Source organism: Haliaeetus albicilla, chromosome 7 (genome assembly GCF_947461875.1).
Source record: "Haliaeetus albicilla chromosome 7, bHalAlb1.1, whole genome shotgun sequence".
Classification (NCBI taxonomy): domain Eukaryota; kingdom Metazoa; phylum Chordata; class Aves; order Accipitriformes; family Accipitridae; genus Haliaeetus; species Haliaeetus albicilla.
In genome coordinates this window covers 11,402,839-11,426,008 of record NC_091489.1, presented here as the reverse complement: position 1 = coordinate 11,426,008, position 23,170 = coordinate 11,402,839, and the positions used below count along the sequence as shown (strand labels likewise).

Below are 23,170 nucleotides of genomic sequence, written 5' to 3'. Positions count from 1 at the left end.
GACATAACTCCCCTTCTGTTGACCCTGAGAAGCTCTCTTCACAGCTGGAGACCTCCTCAGCTTTTGCTTCTGCTATGGAGGTAACACTTTCCCTGCTGAGCAACAAGGGAACACATGGAATAAAAAAAGATTGGTGGGTGGTCTAAATACAGAGAGTTCTTCTCTGTTTCTCCCATACTTTTACCTCTAACCTCCCCCAAACACTAACACCCTCACACCTCCTGCTCCAGCAGAAAAGAATCTCTCCTAAACATTTGACAAGGCAGACCCACACAAACCCGCAGCTTTGTTTTCTTCCTGGGAATAAGATAATAAAGAGAGAAAAAGAAAGAATCGTCTACGAGTAATTTCAAGGAGAGGTATAGCTCTCTCAGGTGGTGTCATAGTCACTACAAGTACAGGTTTAAGTAGTTTCCATGTATTTAAAAGTAAGTCACAAGAGTGCTGCTTTTTCAGTTTGGAAACCCTTTAGTTACAGTAGCAAGGAAGTAAAGTCAACACAGTGACTAGCATCGTCAGCTCTGAAGAATGACATGATGAAGAAAGACTCATGCTATGCCCGAGGGAAGTATAGCCCGAGGGAAGTATAGTTTTTCAGCAACTAAAAATCAACATAGTCACTATGTACACATAGCTGAAAATATTCTAAAAAACTTAAGAGAAACCTTAATTTAGAAGCACTATCCCAAGCCAAAACCTGTAACAAAACAATCAGATTTTTCAATCATCAACCCTAGCATCTAACACTGTTATATGCTGTTCTCACAAGACTCTTCCATACAGTTTTGCTTTCCAATTCATCCTTGAAATAAGGTACACCAAGAAAGCAAAAGTTGAAGGCAAACAGTGACATCAACACACTGACATCCTATCAGATCTCCACTTTGTTATTTCCCTATGAAGGCTTTCATCACTCTAGCGCAAGTTAGAAAAGTGAACTGCAGTCAAAGAACAGGGCAAAATACATGAACTCGGAAATGCTACACTCCTTTCACTGGCGACTGAGATTTGAGAGGTTAATTTACTTCTCTCATATTTGCTCCAGTATTCTCTTCCCTGCCCATCTTCTACTTGTAGCTCAGTGATGTGGCTCTGCAGCATTGCATGTACCAGCAGAGTAACACAAACACTGCAAACATTATTGCTGCTCAGTGGGATGCACACACCATATCTATGCAGAAGTGAAAAGATGAGCACGTATTCAGAAGAGCCGGTATTCCCACTTTTTTGAGCATTCACTGCACAATCATTGTCTCCATATTACTGCCTTGGAACTCACAGCTGGCCAGGGTAAAGAGCTTGAAGGCCCTTTTTTTTAGCCATCAATTTCTCCCAAATTATGATCAACCCCAGGAAAGGCCAAGCAACTGAATTGATCTTGCTAGAACTCCACAGCTGCTAAGTTATCTTATAAGCATGTTTTCATCTTTCTCTCATGTTAACTTATTTGTGAGTAGAGCTCATAATAGTCCAAGTTTGACAGCTCTTGCCTTAAACTGCTTGTGTGGTGGGGCCAGTCTCTGCAAGCCCCCACATTGAACTGCTTGGTTCCTCTGATTCAAGCTCTGCCTGTGGGCTTTCACAGAGTTGATTTACCTGTTTCACTTAACTGTTTAGCAGGTTGGTGGTAGGATAAGTGGAAATGAAAACTAAATCTCACATTTTCCCCTCTATCTCAATCTTTCAAACTCCTGTGCAGGAATTCCAGGTTCAACTCATTTTTCTGGCCTTTGGAAAATTCATATGAAGGCTTAACATTGTTCTGTTCTATTAAAAGAACACTTTCCTTTAATCAACAAGCAAGCAGTTGCAATTAAAAGCTCTAGAAATTCTTCTCTACCTAATTCATTTTTATGTGGAATTTTATTCACGTTAATAAATATGGTAGTATCTACTGCCAAAACGACATCACAAAGATTTTAACAGTGACTACACTTGGACAGTCAGTGAGCTTGGCACTGGTAGGGTCAAAAAATTGTAAAACGTATTCCTTGATTAATATGTGTTTTAAAACATTTCCTAATTGAATAGCAGCAATAAAAAAAAATTTTACTACCAATATGGATTAAGACATTTAAGGTGCAAGTTCTATCAAATTATTCATTTCAGTGTTAAAAACAAAAACAACAACAAATCCCTTATTTCTCCTCACAGTAACTGTAGTTTCACAGAATTACTTCATTGACATTGCTATCTATTTACAATAAGGAAAGATTCAACATACTTTCTGGAAAAATTAGTAGAGATTGGCAAGTCACAACTGTGCAGCTCTGGAGAGAGAAGACCAAGTAGTTAAGCCTGCATGATGAGCAAGTACACCAAGTTTTTATATTTGTGCTCAGGGGTCCTCTACAGAAACAAATAGAGATTTCACTTCAAGGCTGTGGTCATATTTCTCAGGCCTTTTAGAAGACAGCAACTGTGCCCCATTCATGTCTTGACATTTTCATTAATTACCTGATGTTAGCTGACTTTGCCTTCAGGTCATTCCAGCGATGGTTCATGTCATCAAGCCGGTGCTGGAGCAGGGCAGCTTCCTCAGAATTTCCCAAGGCTTTCACCATCTTCTGTCTGTTTCCATCAATGCTTTTAAAGATGTCATTGTGGGCATCGATCTCGGCCTGGATGTCCTGAAATATCAGCAAGAAAAGTCCAAACATCTTAGTTCTCTAAATAAAGGAAGGGAGAGCTTATTCTCATTAGTACTCCTAAGCACTAGGACAGAGCACATAGTCCAACTTTCTTGAATGACTCTGAAAGAGATACAGAGGGGAAAACCTGCAACCCTATTAACATCATTATAAAAGGTCTAACTTTCTTAAGTGTGAGAAAAGGAGTTTGAAAGTCATCCTTGACTGTGAAACAGAACTTAGAACTATAAAAACTAAGTTCTCTGCATGCTTTTGTAGCACTGAAGGTAACTAGTTGTCTGCTGTGCCCCCACACATTTCACACAGTGCAGCATTTGCAAATGTAGTAGAAATAGTTTCCTGCTCACAAATTACATAGATTCAGCCTTAGTTATGTTTTCTCTTTCCTTTCTGAAATAAAACATTGCAGAAGCCTTACACAGCCTAGCGAAATTCAAACTCTATGTAGTGCTTTAGGTCACATGCAATGAAAGCTTTTAACTAAAACCTATGTCCTTAAACTGCAGCTAAATGACTACAGCTACCACAAGACCATTTTTACAATTCAACTACTGTACACCATGGCCTGCGATATATGGAGAGGTAGACATAAAACAGCAGGATGTATTATAATCTGAATTTCATAGTAAATACTGAAAAGAAAAAGCAGTGCTTGTGATTTCAATTCAGCTTACTCATTTCTCTTCCCCTTAGAAATTAAACATATTTTATTCTCTGATCTACCATCTGCCTCAAGAAACACATTACAGATGTTGTCTTCATCTAACTGAGCACAGTATTATTTTTAAAGCACATTATAAGAGCAAACAAAACTTCCTGCATTGCCACCAATGCTTTCTAGCATCCATACATCTATGTATACTCTAATAAAGCAATGTAAATATGTGGAGAGCCAGGAGGTATACTGGCTGTCTCAATAGGATTAATCAGTGAAGATTGTGACAGGAACTTGATGCAGATGTAAATAAACTTCTTTTGCAAAGGAAGACATTCAGGAACTGAAATCCTTTAGAGGTTTTTATTCTTCCAGACAACTCCTCTGTAATCTCCATCTGTTCACAGGAGCAGGAAAGGAGGGGGCTCTCGTACCTCCCCACCCTCAAGATGCAGCCCTACATCTTAGAATGGCAGCTTGCACATCTACAAATGATAGTTGGAAACAGTGGAAAAGTAGCTATGAATCTGAGACAGCATGAAAGCTTTCTTCAGTTAGGGAAGAAAGCAAAAAGAAGGATACAGCTGGAGAAGTGGGGGGAGGAGAGAGAGAGGGAAAGCGGGGGGGAAGGTGAGAGAGAGGGAGGGAAGCATCAGCGAAGCTCTGGCTCTTCTGCTGAGCTACTATGTGACTTTGGACAACTACCTGTTCTTTGCCCCGAGTTTCACTACTTTAAAACAGGTTAAAAGACACTTTTGCTGTCTTTAACAATCTTGATAAAAATCACCATTCTGAAAATAGATACAAGCAACAGCATTTAAAATGAAAAAATGAAATGGCAATCTCTGATGATGAACAAACCCAAATAAGACAGCAAAGTCATCAGATAAAAAATCAGATGCTTATCTGAAAACATTTGCAGCTCCTGTCCTTACGTCTCCAACATGCAAGTAGATCCAGTGAAACCCAGCTCAAGTCCACACAGCAGGAGGTACAAACACGTATGGCAGCTACAATTTTAATTGCACACTAATCTGTGCTACAAAAGCCTGGTCATGTCAAATCCATTTCTATGCCTCTTTAAAGTTACAAAAGAAAACTTCATTGAAAACAAAATGATCTCTCATCTTCCATTCTACAATCACAATATTAATTCTAAAGCTATTGAGAACCTTCATAAAACATTCTAACTCTGATTACATTTGAGAGGACACTTAAGCGTGCACACTTAAAAATGTTTCATTCAAAATGGGTTTCATTCTTGCAGTTGCCAATCATCATGTTACATTGATTAAGGAACAGTAAATCTGCTGTTGGCATTCTTTAGTCCCATCTGTGATGGCCATGTTATGACAGCTCAGTTCAAAGAATTGACTTTGCCAATTAACTTCGTTTTCTCTTTTCCGATTTCCATTTTCCAGGAAAAAAAAGCACTGCCAGCTCATGGATAAACCATCAGGACTGATATTAAAGTTTATGAATGAGAAAGCATCACAGCCCTCAAAAAAAAAAAAAAAGGGGGAGAGAAATCCAAATAACATGTCCCACACCAACGTGCACATGGAAGAAGTGCAGTAGGAAGGTGGGATGTGAAAGATGGCTAATGGCAACAGATGGACACATTAAGTTAGTTATTCCCCAATAATGATATAAAAGATCTTGAAGATTTTTATTCAGGTATTGTCCTCTGTTGGAAGGCTAACAAGGATGATGGGCTCCCATCTTGTCCTAGGATTGCTGTAATTGGTAGCAATTGGTAGTAATCTCCTTTACTCACTGTGTTATCATAATCTTTCAATTCTTATGAGATTTGTAAAGATGTTGTGGTTGCCCTCCCTTAGAATTTCTTATTTCAAAGTGGGAAGAACTCCTCTATCCATTCTGTACACATTCCAATTCATGCTCATCCTGATCTATTATTTCTCTTTTTTGGTCATTGATACTCCATATTCTTCTCCATTGTCCTCTATGTGGCCAAAAATTTGATAATCCCTGCTCAGGTCCCAACTAGGATTAACTCTAATAAGAGTTAATCCAATTTCAATTTTTCAATACTTTAAAATCAGTTATAAACACTTCCCTATTATCACATGGAAGCTCCCATATCCAGAGTCACAGGGGCAGCACACTGGAGGATGCAGGGGAAGAGGGAGAAAAAAAATTCTGCTGCTTTTGTCACATAAAGAGGGGGATGCAACCATGACACACCGTTGTTGTTCTTAGCCCAATGCAAAGGGGATCTGGGCCAGAATGCTCTCTCCTAATGCATACAAAACAAAGTAAAGAAAAAAAAGGAAAAAAAAAAAGAAAAAAGAAACCTAAAGAAATACAGTGCAAACAGAGAAGGACTCCTTGCCAGAAGAAATTCATAGCTCTTAAACTGTAGTTACATAGCTTTTTCAACTTAGTTTTTGGAGGTATTACTATAGAGATGCCATATTTTGCTAAGTTTGCAAATATTTATGTGCACATATCTGTTAAACTGGATTGATAATTTACTGGTATGAGGTCAACAGATTTGTTTACATGCTCAAGTGGCTGCAGGACTAAGGTCTTAAATTGAAAGAAAGCTCTTTGAGGAAAGAATTCAACCTATATATAAATCAAGGTGCAAGTTTCAAAGTTTTGAAAGATAGAAAGGAGAAGAAATAACTAGGTTGGTATCTACATATCTACTTCGACTTAGCCAGGCTACTAGAAGATTGCCACTTTCCTTAAATTCCTTTTAAGAATTAAGATCAAACTGCTGCCTGTCTTTTCCACTTTAGTCTGGTGATTTCAAAATCGGCTTATTTCCGTTTTGAAACTTAGACTTCTTTGCTTCTCTCCCTCTTTACCCCTCTCATGGTGCAAGATTTACCTGCTGGATTCAATCCTTCATTTTATGCTTGGATCTGATTTTAAAGCCTACTTCTTACTTTAATTTCAATCAAATAAAATACTAAATTATCGTATAATGACAACTGAACAGCATGTGTCTTTAAAGAATGTATAAATATGGCATGTGACACTCAATAATGCTACAGATGGCAATTCCAAAAAGGACCCAAAGACTTAGCTCACTCCAGTTGCCCAACTGGAGTTGGGCAACTGCAACTGTGCAAAGGCAAACTAGAGTGACTTGCCCAGGGTGAAAGAAAATATAGAACAGATTTGAACAGAATCAGACTTTGTGACTCCAACTCCAAGGTCAACCAGCTATTGAACTTTTTTTCATTTTTTCCTCCTTACAGACTGCAAGGATATTTTAAGCAGTGACAATAGCAGACATAATTGTCCTTTGGAAACTATTAATCCTTTATAAAGGCAAAGAAAAAATCCTTTAAAAAGACAAAAAAAAAAGCCAAACCAACAGCACTCCCATGACAATGGGCATTCTAGTGCCTTTTTTCTGAATGATGAGTTCAGAGGGTGTCTAACTCACTCTGTAACCCCCTAAGCTGTTAGCATATTCACTTCCACTGATGTTTTTTTCAACTTTTGTTTATATGGTCTTCACTGGTATGCTGCCATTAACACAGGCAAAATATTTTCCTCTTTAAAGGACCTGAACCCTTCCGTTGAAAGTAAAACGCAACTGGTGGAAGAAAACTCCACATTTCCACACCAAAATTAAAGTGGAAGGAATGATGCATTTTGCAGCATGCAGAATGTTGCTCCGTTCCATTCTCACCATTAAGAATCCTAGAAGACTTGAGCTTTATGATACAAAGATCTAAACCAGGGAAGTTATTTTATTCTGTAAGGTAAACAAACAGATGTTCCTATAACATTACAGATTCTATTATCAAGATCCCTTAATCAGATTTTTACTACATATCATATGACACAAAACTCAACTTAGCCTCTTACAAAAAAGGTCAATAGCATTCTATGCCAAATGATAACTTCACATGGTTTTTTAAAACAGTTACATGTAACACTTACAACACTGTACTCCAATTTTGTTTAAACCCACTATACACAGCAAAATTCTATATCACACCCCAATTTTTAACTATTTTTATGTTGATTAGGAAACAGAATTCCACTGAATTTTCATAAACATCTGACCACAGAGCAGGGATGGCAAGTTAGGGCACACAAACCACATGTGGCCTGCAAGAAATGGACATACAGGTCCAATGCTGATGCTGCGCCACAAGACGAGCAGTGTTTTGTGTTGTCACACAGACTGCTATGTAATTTTAACCCCCCGGTACAAGCCAAAGAACAGTCAAACTGTTGTGGCTTTCAAACCACATGAAGAGCTTAAGAGGAGTTAGTAGGGTTGAGGTTGACTCCTCATGAATGAAAAATAGCTTGGGAAACTGCAATAACCCAGAAAAAGTTACCCCTGGGCTATTTTGCCAAGACAGTTTTGTGCTTCTTCCACCCAATACAAATCATGCCCATGACTGGAACAGGACAGGAGACTTGGTGCAGATGCAGGGAACTGCAAGTCCCAGAAAAATGACTGCCCATTGCTTTCACTGACAATGTTCAGAAATGCTACACTTGCCTCTTTTAGAGGTCAAGAATAAAGGGGATGACTGCTCACCAAAGTATCTGCAGAAAACTCTTCCAGCTGGAACAGCTGGAACAAAAACATCAGTGCCAATTAAAGGACATAACTGTATGCCACAGACATCAGCCAGGACATCTTTCTTTGAGATCTCACAGCAGGTAGCAATGGAATGGATTTTTATTTTTTTTTTTAAATAGCAGATTGTTTAGTCTATATTCAACCAGATACATTTTACCTGCTGCTGCCAACTGTCTCTGGGAACACTGCTGTGTCAGATGTTCCCTATAGCTTCTGCTTCACTCAGAGCTTTTCACTTTTTGATTACTCTTAAGGAGGGAGTAAGAATTAGGGCATGATAAAGGCATATGAAAGCGGCCATTGTGAAAGGGAAACAGGACTTTTATTGCTCTCTTCCTTACAAATGCTGGGGGTAGCAAGGAGAGAGGGATGCTGTTGTAAAAAGAGATGGTTAAAAAAGGAAAAGTCTCTGAAGAATCCAGGTGCTTATCTCATCCAGGGATTCTCTCCTCTGGTATCAGAGGACAGTCATAACTTTAGAAAAGCTCATCCCATCTGCTGTTTCAGATGCCTGCAGTGGCCGTTGCTGTTAAGCAATCAGTTTATAATGAATTCACATTCAGAAGAGCAGTACACATGCAAAACCCTTGGGCAGAATTGTCATTATCATAAATCCACCGGTGGCAGAAGTATGTATAAAGACAGACATTAAACCTCTCTAAACTGTCCTACACAGACCACACTCGGTATCACTACAGCCACCATGACTACAGTATAAGATCAAAGCAATTCACAAAAGCAACTGGCTTTAGATATGACAGAAATTTAATTATTACTTAAGCTGTCAGATATTTCAGGAAGAAAAAAAAAAACTTTTTTGGGGAAAAACCACTTTGGGATATTTTTCACATCTAGTTTTCAAATGCTTGTACTACCAAAAGCCTTGCACCAATACTTCAAGTTTCCAAAAGGCTGTCTAACTTGCACTTAAACCTAATGGATAGTACCTTAACAGGTGACATATGATGTGGGTAAGGATTCGTTTCATCACAAGAATGATGATGCACTTAGGAAGGCTGAGAACACCAGCCTGCCTTCAACAACCTCTCTGGCTCCATCGCATGGCATTGACTCATCATCTGAGGGGCATCATAAATCCGTTAATACTAATTCCAGCAGTCACATAATTGCGACTGAACAAAGCTAAAGCGGCCCTGCCCACTCCAGTGTAACGCAACTCTGCTTTTGCATAGGAAGGGAGTGCCGTGCAAGCTTCTGCAAATGCCATCTGGCTTCTGCATTACAACCACAGTAACAGCACTCGTAATTCTCTCCTTACAACATATATTAATGAATCCAGAAAGCTAAAAGTAGCCTGCAAGCCAGGATCACTGTCACAATGCTGTTTCTCCTGGCAGCAAACTCCCCAGTTGGGAAGAACAGGATGGGTGTGGGGGGAATCTTAAGAGAGACAGATGAAGCTGGGGATGAGGAGGGGAACTTGCTCAAAAAAAGAAAAAGAAAACTTGGTAAATAAGCACAGATTAGAATTTGTGGTCAAAGTTCACCAACTAAAATGTTCATTTTCTTCTCCAGCAACAAAGCATCCTCCTACCTCCTACATCACATTACAAATTTCAGCACAGCACAGACAGCAAACACAGTAAGCTTCAAGCTAAAAAATACAACAGAGCTGTGAGACCTGTTAAGTTTTGGTTTTGTTGAGAATTGCTACAATCAATTCCTTCAAGATGAAATAAGACACTGGAATATTCATAATCACAGGGGAGAGCCTGAAATTTGCAAATGCCAGGGCTTATATCGTTCAAAAAAACATTAGAAACATCAGTTTCAAAACTTCTGCCTCAACCGTGTCATGAAGCACCTCAAAGAGTCCAGCATGTGTCCTAATCTTTACAGGCTACCAGCAGCAATTACAAGAGAAGAGAGAAGCCCAGCTGACAGACGGGGAGCAGGAGAGGAGCAAGTGATCTACACAGTGAAGAAATCACGTCACAAATGCTTTCGCTGTTACTATTAACTACTTTTGGAAGAGTCATGCTGGTGCGATACTGAACAGTTATCTATCTCATTAGCTCCAAGGTTTGCTACTGTAGGAAAGTAAAAACACAAGAGTTTCAAAAACCCAACAAATCCAAATCAGTTTACAATAGTCTTCTGAGGACCCTGGCTTATTTTGATTTTGAAATTAACCAAAAACATTATACAAACCCATATAAAAAAAAGTAGCTTAATTTTATTTTCTGAGACTTTTAGGTTCATTTAGTAATACCCATTATACTACTGTTCTGGTGACCACTGTTGATTTGTATTTAAAAAAAAAAAAACAAAAACAAAAACAAAAAAAACACCACCAAAAAAACCCAGTTTATAGCTATAGGATAGAAAACCACAGAATCGGGCCTTACAATCTGCTCTCTTGCTTCATGACCACAGTATATATGGGTTTTATCTTAATGTGTAAATAAACTACTATATATTTTGTTATAGACTCTGATCTTGCAGGGTACAGCAAGTTTGTATGGAGAAATGATGTTAAAAAAAACCAAAAGACAATATAGTATGCAAAGCCAAACTAATGATGGTTACAAACATACAACCCAGGTTTCACTGGAAGTGCCGACAATTAGATGAAAACAATCTGGTTTTGAACAGTCTCATGTCTCTTGCTAATCAGTGCAATCACTGCAAAGCCAAGCTTCCTGTCTCTCAGCATTACTATACCAAATGTCCTGGTAGGAGAAAGAATAACTAGCTTGAATAAAAGAAGAGATGAAACGACGGGAAAAGTGGCACATTCATATTGGAAGTAATTCTACTTATAAAAGCCATCATGAGATCTTCCAATTTGACTAAGACAACATTCAACTAAATTTAACAGCAAACTGCAGAGCACTTCCTTTATGTCAATAGTGAAAAAAGGTCACAGGCATCCTGGGAAGTCCCCTTATGCCCTTGACTTAGCAAAGTCCAAACTTTTCTATCATTTCCTTCAGAAAAGAAGGAAAAAGAAAAAAAAGAGATGACGACCACAATCAGAGCACATGCCCTAAAACTAATCTTGTAGGACCTGAAATGGAGAAGAGAAGCAGCATTAGAATTCCATATTTGAGAGCAAACAAGGGTCACATGAGGACCTTACCAGCAACACAGAAAGCCTGTTTAACATCAACCTGCCCTTTTTATTGCGTAGTTTTCAAAGGCACAATAATATGAAACTATGCTTATCATACCTTTTCAAATGTTGCCAGCAACTCACGTAAGCTGAAATTCAGGCCAATCATCATTAAGCGTCCCCCAAAGCCTACATTTTTCTGGTACGTCCTTCCAAGCCGGGCCCGTAGCCTTCAGAAGGTTTCTCTCTTTTTCCACCTACACTGTCCCAAAACTCTCCGCGAGCTCCTGTGCGTGCCCCTCTCCCGGGCCGTGCTCCCCCGGGGGCAGTTCAGGCAGCACCATGGTCCCAGCCTCCCTGGCCCCGCTCCCTGCCGCAGGCCGGGCGCCTGAGGGTGGGCCGCTGACGCCGGGTGATGCTCCTTGCAGGGTTAACCCGGCCCCATGGTGCTGGGAGGATCTCCTCGTCTCCACACCCGGCCAGGACTGCCTCCAGCTCACCTCGGCAATGGCCTGCAGGCTCCCAGCGCTTCGGGCAGGCCACGAGCTCAACGGTTGGTCTCAATGACCCCGAGCGAGAGAAGCTATACTCCGCTGGCACGCGATGGATGCGGAGAGTGGGAAGGAGGAGCAAGTCCTTCCGTGTTGCTCCATTCGAGGGGAAAAAAATACAAAGACAAAAAAAGAACCAAAAAAATCCCCCAGAGAAAATTCCGTTGAAAGAAAGCTCCAAAAGCCAGCCTTTCAGAGAAGCCGAGTGGGACGAGGCACACTTCAGCCTAGGAAGCGCGACCGGGCAGGAGCCACCTTTCCTCTCCCTGCCCTCCTCGCCGCCGGCCACCAGCGGGCTGCTGTTGCTGTGGCAGTAACCAAGCCACCTCCAGCCCGCTTCGCTTTGCCCAGGGGATGCTGCACCACAGACCAGCCAAGGCCCATTAAAAGAAATTTAAAAAGTCACTTCCTTTGTTTAGGGGAAAGAAAAAAAAAAAAAAAGTCTCCAGCAAAGGATCCTGCTGCAACCTCCAAAGCCTCCGCTGAAGATCTCCTCCTTTGGTCCTCTCTGTTCTGACAGCCGTGCAGCCATCTATCCCCGGCATTTGTTTATTATTGTAATCAGCATCCTCCCTTCCAGCAGCCGTGGTGCCGCTCCGACGCCAAGCACACTCCCCCTTCCTGGAGGCCTCCCCGCTGGAAAACCACCGCCACCCCTAAAGGCTGCAGAAACCCCGGACCAAAACCCCTCGCTCGCCCCTCTTCCTTCCCCTCCAAAGGAAAGGCAGCTATTTAGTCACTGAACAGGTTTTGGAGCCGTAAAAGCAAAGGGGTGCTCCGCAAAGCCTACAGGCGCCCGCTGCCGCTGGCTCTCCAGGGCAGGCAGATTGTTTTCATATGAGCCTTCGCCCGCCCGCAGGAAACCCGACACCCCAAGGGTGGCTACTAGGAAATCGCTCCATTGCAAACCATTCCCACTGGAAAGCCTGCGTGCATGCGAAGGCCTATTTAAACTCCTATTAATGCTTTCCGTACAACCACACATTACTCAACCGGCAAAAGGAGCTTCGGTAAGAGTTGCCAGCAAGTCAGAAAAAGTATAATTAAAACCAAACCGACAACCCATCGCTCGCAAACCCCCTTATAACTAGTACTCCTATGACCGTGTTGGGAGTCACGTGCTGCTTTTACTTTCTTTTTAATTCACCCGACTGCCATTTGAAGTACCAATAAAGTCATCAATGACAAAACTGTCTTAAAAATTATTCTCAGCTAGTGGGTTATACCGATAAAGCCAGCATGGGTCAGGATTTTAAGAATAAACTCTGGAGAAAAAAATAAATAAATATCGGGAGTAACAGGATTTTTGCTTATTTTATTTGTACTTTGCCACGTGTCTGTAGGTTTTATGTGGGCATATTACACAAACTGCTGAAGTGCTTGCAAAATACACTGAGAAAAGTTTTCCAAATAAAAACGACGGAACTAGACCAGCTTTACTGCATAACTGACAGGTAAGCACAAACTGTCTGAATTTATTCCACTGCTTATGGAAGCAAAAAGCCCAATTATTAATGCAACAGTATCTAAAATCATGTTCAAATACTGTCCTTTTCTAAATTAACCACTTACAGAAGGAAAATAACACATTAGAGTGTAAAAGTAAAACCATCCTGTAAGAGGTTTAACTACAATGCCTATTTGAGAATCTCTCTTTTCTTCTCCTGCAAGACAGACACAAAGTTTGGATCCTGATTCCCATACACACTAAGGTTTCTTTCTGCTGCTCTTGCAGAAAAAAACCCTTGCAAAACAGGAAGAAAACAGCATTTAAATCCACTTCAGAGGTGCTAGTGCATACAAAATGAAAATGGGTGTCAGGCTGGATTATAATGAGGCTTCATAACTCCAGGACCGTATCCAAATAGACAACATTAATTTTATGTTTATTCTCAGTCTTCATACTTAGATAACTTGTTTCCCGATTTTCTGCTGTCATCAAAAAAGCATACATTCTAGATCTTTCAATACTATTCGATGCAAATGTAAATGCCCTCCGAGGCGGATAATTACCATTTTGCAGAATTCTGTAAAAGGTAATCAAATATATACATATACACACAGTGTCGGACCAATGTTTCCAGTAAAATGGCTTTGAAAATTGTACTGAATAACAACTTTTTCAGTGGCCCTTTCATATGAAAGCACACTGCAGTATTTGAGAAATTCTGCATTTGTAGAAGAAAAATAAAATACAGTAACTGAAATAAGCTCTACGTTGGCATGTAGTTAATATAGCCTGTACATGTAAACACAGTAGTTCTGTAGACATGACAATGTTGGATTGTAAGTTCCAGAAATACAACATAACAGTAAGACAGCTTTATATTACTTATTACTACTAAAATTTTCCTGATCAGTTTTGTCACAATTTTCCATAAAAATAACATACATCCATTGTTGGCAACGAAAATGGAATTTTATAATGAAAACTACAGGTCACACAGAGATTAAATATTTGAATGCTAGAGTCTAAAGAAATTCACATTCTGACAGCATATGCCCTCATGAGAATATATGATCTTCAGCTAAAAACGAGCAGAACACCAACAGTCCTGTAACAAAGCCTCCTTCCAAAATACTCTTGCAGATACTGAGCTCCACAAATGGGAATTTAAGACACTGGAGAGCCATGTACTGCTGATGCATTTAAGGCACTGCTGCAGAGGATTGTGTGCAATGGAGCTTCTTGTTACATTTTGATATTAGAGCAGTTCGGTGCATTTTCCTCACACATCTTAATAAGATAAAACTGGAAAAAAAATAATATAACCAGCTAACAGCACTTTATAGCCATTGGTAATGTTACTAGTGGCAGCCTCCAAACTGCAAGGACCATCAACGGGAAAGCACTTTTATCACATGTAGAAAAAGGAAGGTCAGCACAGCAGCCTGTGACACAGAGAACTATGAACACATTTGCTAACAACTGTTTTTAGGAGTTGGGTTCTGAACAGCACACTCTGCAAATACAGGCTTAAAGGCCTCATCATTTAGCAAGACACTTAATGTAGGGATTATAAAACTAATAGAATTGTACATCTAAAAACTTAGTACTGTAAAGTATCAATTAAAAACCCCTACTTTTTATCAAGTATAAATCCAGAAGTAACTGAACACTAGGCTACTGCAACAAAGTGAACCAGCAGAATCAATGAAACCAAAACTAGGTAAGGAAAAAGAAAAAAAAATGTTATTCCATTGCCTCTGGAAGGAAAATTACCTGATCAGCTTGGAGGTGATATTATACACACCTCTAAAGTTCAATTTCAGAAAAGATAAAAGTCTTTCAGACTTTAATCTGCAAAACAAGATCAAGTATGTGTAAAGAAACTATTAAGAATTTGCTTCATACTTGAGATGATGTGAAAAAAATTCAAGAACACTGTCATACTAAGCACAATTTGACTTTGGAATACAAACTAAAGAAAGGACAAAAGTTTTTTTTCTAGAAGACAAACGGAAAAATAAACAGCAGCAAGAACCTTAAGAGTAAATGAACCAGTTTGTTTATACACAAAGCATATATCTTATGTGACTCACAACAACGGGTAACAACAACAAAAAGATAAAAAGAATAGTGTTCCTTTGTGCGACTCAGATATAAAGGACGCAGAGGTCAATAGGTGGTTACAGCAAATCAATACATCCCGGTTTCACTCATGACATGCAGCTTCAGGCAGGAACACAAAAAATTCACTTGTTGAAAAGCATTGTGGTGTTTTCTCCTGCCTTGCAACACACCTGGTGTCAATCTGATCAGACCAGGAGGGAGAGCTGCCCTCTCTCCCTTCTACAGTGGGTCAGCATTTACAATACAGAGTTAACACCCGGCTCCAGCAAGGTTGGTCCTACACTGAGGCTCACTATCAATTGAACCCAACACCAGGGTTTCACTAAGCAGAGCTCTTCCAGCACAGCCTCATTGATAACCTCTGCCAGAAGCCAAATCACTCAAGTGACACAGTACCCCAAGGACCAAGAATTCATCAAGACAGATACGACAAATCAAGCTTTTACAATAAAGCAGAAAAAGCGGCACGATAAGACAGAAGTCACGTAAATATGATTGCCCAAATTACCAGTTAGGTATCTGTTCCAGTGGCAATTGCAATGCAGATTATGAATGACATGAAAGGGTTTGCAGAGTTCCTAGAGCTTAGAGCCAAGGCACTGCACTGGTTTGACTTTTTCTTTATTTCTTTCTTTAAGACTAAAGGGTATCAGTTTGCCTTGGGAAGGTATTTTTACATGGATTAACTGGTCACATTAAGTGGTCTGCCCTGTGCGGTATCTGCCACATTCAATGACAGAGTTCTGCATTAGGTAAGCACAGATAGACTGTGGCCTTCCTCAGAAAATGGGGTATGAGACAAGACTTTAAATCTCAAGAATAAAATTTGTTAGGATTCCAGATGAGAGAAAGTAGTCTCGGTGACAGGTAATGGTTGCACTGCCGCAAAAGGTTAGTAAAGGACTGGGTGGTATGGTGGTGGGTTTCCCCCACCTGCTTGTATTTTTAACTTGTTTGGACAACACATGGCTTTCAGCTTTATGAATCAACTGTGATTTTCTAATGTTTTGGACCTGAATATAAGTTGTGTGTTTTAATTTCTTTGATCTTCCCAGAAGCACCCAACCCTAAAAGCAGAACATTTCAAATGTACTCAGAACACAAAACCCCAAAGAATTATCTCATACTTGGAGTATATCTAAAAGAGCTTAGACGTCAAAGGGGAGCATGCAGGGAAGTACCACCATGGCATCCATTTCAGGCATGGAGCCATTAAGAAACTTACTGTACAAGAGGCAGACTTAAATTCCATTTATGGGACTGGCCAGAACATGAAGGTTTCAATCCTGGCTCTAATTGACAGAATGAGGGAGGCAGCAGGAAGCGTGGATGAAATCCGTCTTTTATGCCAGGCAGGAATTTCATCATCAGGTTATTACTTCCTAGTTATTACTGGTGACTAAATGAAACGTTCCTATTGATTGACAGTCTATAAAGAGTTCACTGGGAAGCCTCCTTCTAAGACTGTTAGCTGCCTTTCCTCCTGGTTTTCCCCCTTCAGGTACGAGATACCGGCACTTGCTTGCAATAATCATACTGGAAATCAGCAAGCCAGGAGGCACCTCATGGTCTTTCTGTCTTTAATAGCATCTTTAACTCTGCTCTCTTTGCACAGAAACAAAACAAACAAGTTGTCTTAGGTGTACTTATTAACATTTTTATTAAAAAGGGTGAAACTGAAAACAGAGTGACAGTCTAGTGGCGATATGACATGACAGACTGCCAAAGCAGCCCACTCAAGGACAAGATTCTAGAGGCTGCATTAACCCGCACCCAGAGTAAGCATCCAGTTTCCCAAGTTAAAAACATGGGACTTTGATTATTTCAGCCCAACCTGAAAATTGAGTTTTCCTTAAGATTTTCTTGACTGTGTTTATTCTAGCTCCCTGACAGCTTAGTCCAAGAATTGCCTCATTAAAACCATGGACAACACATGGGACGATTAAATACACATCTTTAAAATAATTTGCTAAAACAAGGGCTTATTTATATATCTATTACTTGGTAAAGGATACCCATCTCTCATGATACTAAAACTGACCAACGAAAAGCTGATTAATTTAGTAGTTTTTAGACAAGTACTCAATCCACTCAATAGTGAAAAGACCACGGAAATCGTATTTTAATTTCAGAGTTTATCATAATTGACAGAGCATCTTGAAATCTACAGCACTAACTCAAGTATCTGTGGATTAAAATCTCATTCAAATAACATATTGCAGTCTCTTCCTACTTTACTTCTAAGCAATGGCATTAGACTCAAGTAGCTAACAAGGTTATAGTGCCATTACAGTTATACTGCATAATTTATCATTTTGCCACATTCCAAAGTTAAGTACCCAAGCACAACCTTTTGCCTCAGTCCACCTGTATATTATTTTATGCTCTTTTCTGTTATACCTTGTCTTATATTCTTAGCTAAGTAAGTGGCCTTATCTTGCAGGAAGGAGAGGTATCACTTGGATCTACTTGGTTTTGGTTTTTTGCGGGTTTTTTTTTTTTGAAAGCCACTGGGAATTGGACTCTCCCCATCCAATGCAAATTCTGATCTCAGCCTTAAAAGTTTGCTTCAGCTGTGAGCTTTTTAGCCATGAACTTTTACTTCTGTTTTTTAATACTGGCTAGGCATTTGCTATATAAAAACAAATGCATTTTGGATTTCTAGCATAACCATTAGCAAGATGATCTTCTGTATTTAAAAAGAGCATAAAGTGTGTAATTTGTATTATTTGAAGTAACTTTTTGTCTATGAAATCAGAATCTTTATAACATTTATAAAGAAATGTGCTTTTATATCAACTTTAATGTGCCATAGTAGAACAGCCATAAGAAAATTACTCTTTTGAATATAGCAAATGGACAGGTACTAAATTATTTTATCAAACCACAGGAGGTCAATCTCCTAATCTGGCAAGAAATACCAAAGTATACCATTGTAATTTATCAAAAAGTTGGAGGGGTTTTTTTGTTTTCAAAGTTCACTAAAAAAAGATCAATGACCTTGGACTACAGGGATGTTTCATTAATATTTAATTTAAATCTTTTCATGCTGTGGCTACTGCATCCAAGCGGTAGCCCACAATGCCTCACCAATAGAACTGAACTATACTTTTTGCTGTGAGTAGATAAAGAAAAGAGAGCTTACTTTGAAAGCCTTATGACTGGATACCATAGGACAACCATGTCTTCATCTAAATTAATTTTCAAACCATGGGATTAAATCTTAAAAACTCATCATAAGATTAAGGTTTAAATGTTGTAGCTCAGAAGGAGTATTCATTCTTTTCACTAACTGTGTAGTGATCCCCTAAGCCAATTGTGTCGTTATGTAATTTAAAAAATAAATTATATTCCTTTTTACGACACCTAGTGTGTAATAGCACTGCAGCTGCCAGGTACACCTAATCATTGCTTAGCAACACCTTAAGGGAAAACGGAAGCAATTCAAAGTTTCAGAAAGTAACCCTCTAAAATGTAGTTGTGGCTTTTCTGAAGTGAGGTGCTTCAAGGAAGCTGTGTAAAAAGCTTGTAAGAATGGAAGAACTTACCACGAAGACTGGAGAAGAGGGACAAGAGTGCAGAGAATTGAATTTCCACAACTCCTGCATGCAAGTCACACAGTGCTGTAGGTGCTGCTGAAAGCCCTCACTGTTCATGCCAAGCACTTCTAAATAGGGAATGAAAGGGTAAGAAAACACCTTCCTCCCATGCACAGGAGAAGTAAGGGAGAAGATATACTGTGTCTTTTAAAAGTTACAGAAAATCCTTTCCTCCACTCAGCTGCCCGTCTGCCAGTACCTGGCAGGCGTTATGATTTTCAAGTTTAAAATTGCCTGCAGGCACCTGTGCTCCACCGCATACTACTTCCCTACACCTACGACAGCTCTGCTACAGGAGAGGGATAATTGAGCCCAATATGCTCATATCTGCTATTTTTCTCCTTTTTGAACTTTATCCTATGAAGCATATTTGGCACATCTTTTCCCTGGAGTAAGCTCTCAGTGACTGCTCTGGCAGTTGACACCCATCATCTCTACTTTGTCCTGGAAAGAATTTGGACGCAGTAATAAGTTTGCATAGCTATCAAAGATTACAGAGAAATAGTTACAAAACTAATGAGAGAGAATTGAAATCTCGAGCATTACCAGCCAGCTAACTTGACTGTATTCCATTTAGTTTCCCAGCATGTATCTATGTCTGTCTGCTTTTTGATCTACATTGTGTCCATTATACAGCTAAATGAATGCTCTCAATCATATTTATTTCAGAAGAATCCTCTTTCAAGATCAAGCCCTACAAAGAGGAAGCAACTCATCTGGGTATTACCAAATTCAATAAATGCTTCACTGACAAAGAAAATAGTTAAGCTAAATTCCATTAATCTGGTTGCTACCAAGTGATTAGGACATACAAGTCCTGCATCATCATGGGCTAGAAAATTAAACCACAGCAGACCTGTAATTAGTCAGAAAAGAGCTTTGCATCTCCTTGGGAACTTTGTTTCATTCTTTCTGCAAAAAGCTCTTTTGTAACAACAAAACCACCTCATGCCCTAGCCTCAAAGGGCTGCTGAAGTTAGATTTGATACTATAAATACAGTGCACAAAGCAGCAACATTCGGCTGTAGAGATACAATGCACAAAATCACTATAGCACTTCACATACTCTGTCAGAATTTAAGAGACTGTTCAAGAAATACACATTTTACAATTTCTAGGAAAATCGCATTTGATCTTGGGTCACAAAAGCTCACACACATCACCTCATAAACCTGAAGGTGATCTTATAGCCTAAGCATGCTCATAACAAATACACTTAGACTTTGTAACTGCGAGACATGTTCTGGTTCATTTCTTATCTCTTGATTTTTTACTTGTCACCTTCCCCAGCATCAGAATCTCAGAAGCAGTGTAGAAAGGTAAAGGGAATAGAAGACAACCCTAGTAATAACCTACATTAATAAAGAATTGGAAGATTCATGAAATGGATAGGTTTATTAGCTTTACAGTAAATAATCATAAATATGCATTATGGGGTCGACTCTTGACAACAGCTGATGACTAAGTGAATGCATCCTGGTATTACTTGTTTGGCAGCACAAACAGCTTTTTGATTTTTTTTAAATGTCGCTAACATGCAAATAAACATGACATTTTTTGTGTGTCCAAGGGCTTTCAAGCAGAACTTCAACTATTTTGTGCACCAGGAGAAGGAAAATTAGAGGCTTTAGGGTTCACTGGGTTTTTGTTTCTGAACTTTTAAAATAATTGGATTTTTCTTATTTAGCTTCTCTGTTTTATGTCATACCTAATTTATTTACCGCTGTCTCCACTGAACACATAAAGAGAACAATTTTTTAATTTTTTTTTAAACCAAAGTTACATAAGTACTTAATAAATCAGTGTTACAGGTAATGTAAAAAGCCTTAAAAAAAAAATCTAAGTTCTGATCAAAGACTGCAAATGCTCAATACTGTTAAGAGATGAAATTATTCTCTTTTGTAGCTGACACAAAAATGGGAAGCATCATTCTCATGTTCATTACCTAGAACTCAAACACATTGAAGGAACATGAGAGAGATCTCCATGTACAGGAGTGACAGTTCTGCTATTCATATCTTTTTATATGCACATGTAATCAGAAACGAATTAATCCTGCTTTTATCAGAGAGTCAAAAATGAAAAAATGTAATGCAACACCTCAGGTTAAAGAATAAAGGTAAGGTCCAAATTGCACAGATCCTCTTAAAAATTCCTTTGTTTCTAACTGAAAATAAGCTTCCAAGGCACTTATAAAACACTATAGAAAGCAGAGACAAGCCTCATCCAAAGACCTTAAAATTTAATAACAGTAATTAAGAGACTTTACTTTTCAGAACACATCAAGGCAACCAGTCCCTGTATGTCTTCTTGTTACTGGATTTTAAATCCTATCCCCACATTGAAGCTTCCAACAACAACCGTTATCTAGGGGCTTCCAAGGGAATACCAGGTGCTCTTAAGTAATGGGACGGTTGAGAGCAGTCTTTCACGTCACGCTGCTGATCATTCTGGCATCTCCCACAGCAAGAAGTGTTCTTCGTTGCAATGCCTGAATGGCTGGCCTATCATCTTTGCTTTAGATAGGTCATTTTGCTCTCCACTCCCCCCTTTTGTTTTTTTAAATTATTCAAGAATTCAGTCTCTGAAAATGATTCCCAGCATTTACCAGAGTGATAAATGAATGTAAAGTCTCAGTAAGAAGCACCCGTTTAGATGCACCTTCCAAAACCATAACATACAGCTCCTATCTAGTTTAAGGTTGCTATATATGATTGCTAGTAGCAATTTGTGTTTGCTTATTTAAGTGTCAAATAAGCAAAAAATGCTTTTTTGGTTACTTTTCATTCATTTCTTTTTACCTTTCAGTATACCGTGCAGCCTTTCAGTCTAATTTTTTTTCAGTGGCACACGAAGGTGTTTGGCTGAACTCCACCCTTAGTTATTCTCATAGGATCACCCCAAAAAACCAAAAAAACCAGTCTGGCTTAATGCCTGGTTTATAGCCATGCTTTCTATCTGATAACTTATTCCAATAACCACAGTCAGTTTACCAGACTAATTTTCTGGCTAAAGGCTACTCAGTACAAAACCCAGAAAAACAGATGCCAAAGATGAAGTCTGTGACATCTGTAGACTTCACTTTTGGCATCTGTAGCACTTCTGAAGTCAGTCCTCCCACCCTGCAAATAAAAAAAAAATAAAAATAAAAAGATCAAGTCTCCCCTAGGTGTGTTGCTAGGACCAGGTGTGTTCCAGGAATCCCAAACCTCTTGCGAGATGAAGAAGGAGAACTAGAATGAATACTCTCAATACGTTATCCAACTCAACATGCTGTTGGCAGTAATTAATGTTTCAACAGATACACCCACAGAAGGCTTAAAAACCGGAGCAAATCTGTTTAATTCAGGAGAAGAGAGAAGGAGCAGAGGGAACAGGAAAGCCTTAGTCATCCTCTTGTATATGCTCGAAACCAAAGCAAAGGCAAAGGCCAAAACAGGCTGTGCCTACCATCTCCGCTGGCCCCAACGCCAGCCTCGTGCGACACGTCGACGCGTGTAACGAATGCTGCTGCCTTGCTCTCAGGTGGCACTGTCACCCCTTAGTCTGAAGTAAGCCAAGCCCAGGAAACGAGGTGCTCAGGGCAATGGACACGCGTGCAAGACAGGAGGCTGCTGAGGGCTGTTAGCACGCTCACGCAGAGGGACTCAGAACTCACCACTGGATTTCTCAGTGCGGCTGCTGCAAGCACGCTTTTCTTCTGAAATATCCCATCTGACTCAAGTTATTAAGCACTGAACCAGATTTCCTCACAGAAGGTTTATTATCCTTCTGCATGCTGTGCCATTTTGACAACTAAGAGGCTCACATAGAGATCTTATCAGTGGCCTGTTGACAAAAGTAAAGAGCATTTACAATTGAAATTATGATAATATAATCTTTACTCTTGAAACAAAACGGAAGCTGCATTATCCATAACTGCAGCTTTAGCTCCGGCTTGAACAAGAAGCTTATTTAAATACAATGTGCCTAAGGCTTCTCTAGCCCCATTTTATTACTTGTTACTTTACAAGAAACAAAGAGGTTTTCCAAATTTATTCAGGCAGAGCTTTCATTGTTTAACATTGGACAGAAGCTGCATTTCCACTGAATTACTGTATGCTTTTATTCTCATTTAACTCTCATTTAAAGTCAAGGACTCCACCCACTTTTCAGAAGGAAGCTGAAGATTTGCACATAAAAGCACAGAATGAAGGTTAGAGGCAGCTTCACAAGAACACAAGAGCACTAGGTCACCTTAGAGTATTTGCAGCTCAACCTACCTTGGCTTTTAATCAGGTAGTAACTTCTTGAAGGTAGTTTTGTTTTTTGGTGCGTCACAAAAAATTGGCTGGCACTGAAAAATTTCAGTCAGCATACAGGAAAATTTGAGGAAAAGAGAATTTTAAAAATATCCACTGCTTTACATTCATACATACTATGTTTTTTAAAAAGCTGGAACTCTGAGAACTTAGAGAAAGATCAGCACTTACTGAAGAT

The 23,170-nt window shown here is 39.4% G+C and overlaps 2 protein-coding genes across 5 annotated transcripts in view; one reads left to right on the top strand and one right to left on the bottom strand.

Annotated features, from left to right (window-relative positions):
- The window catches only part of UTRN (utrophin), a 386,688-nt gene that overhangs the window by 130,918 nt on the left and 232,600 nt on the right, over positions 1-23,170 (bottom strand). For 3 of the 4 annotated variants that reach the window (XM_069786921.1, XM_069786920.1, XM_069786922.1), the window contains one exon: positions 2,458-2,630. In XM_069786921.1, the coding sequence (XP_069643022.1) occupies positions 2,458-2,630 (173 nt within the window). Of the gene's footprint in view, positions 1-2,457; positions 2,631-11,085; positions 11,171-23,170 lie in introns of those variants that run through there. The other variant, XM_069786923.1, reaches the window with a different exon arrangement.
- The window catches only part of MRPL18 (mitochondrial ribosomal protein L18), a 643,474-nt gene continuing 639,175 nt past the window's right edge, over positions 18,872-23,170 (top strand). Inside the window, exon 1 of the mRNA XM_069786937.1 lies at positions 18,872-18,878. The gene's annotated coding sequence lies outside the window, so the exon portion shown is untranslated. The remainder of the gene's footprint in view (positions 18,879-23,170) is intronic.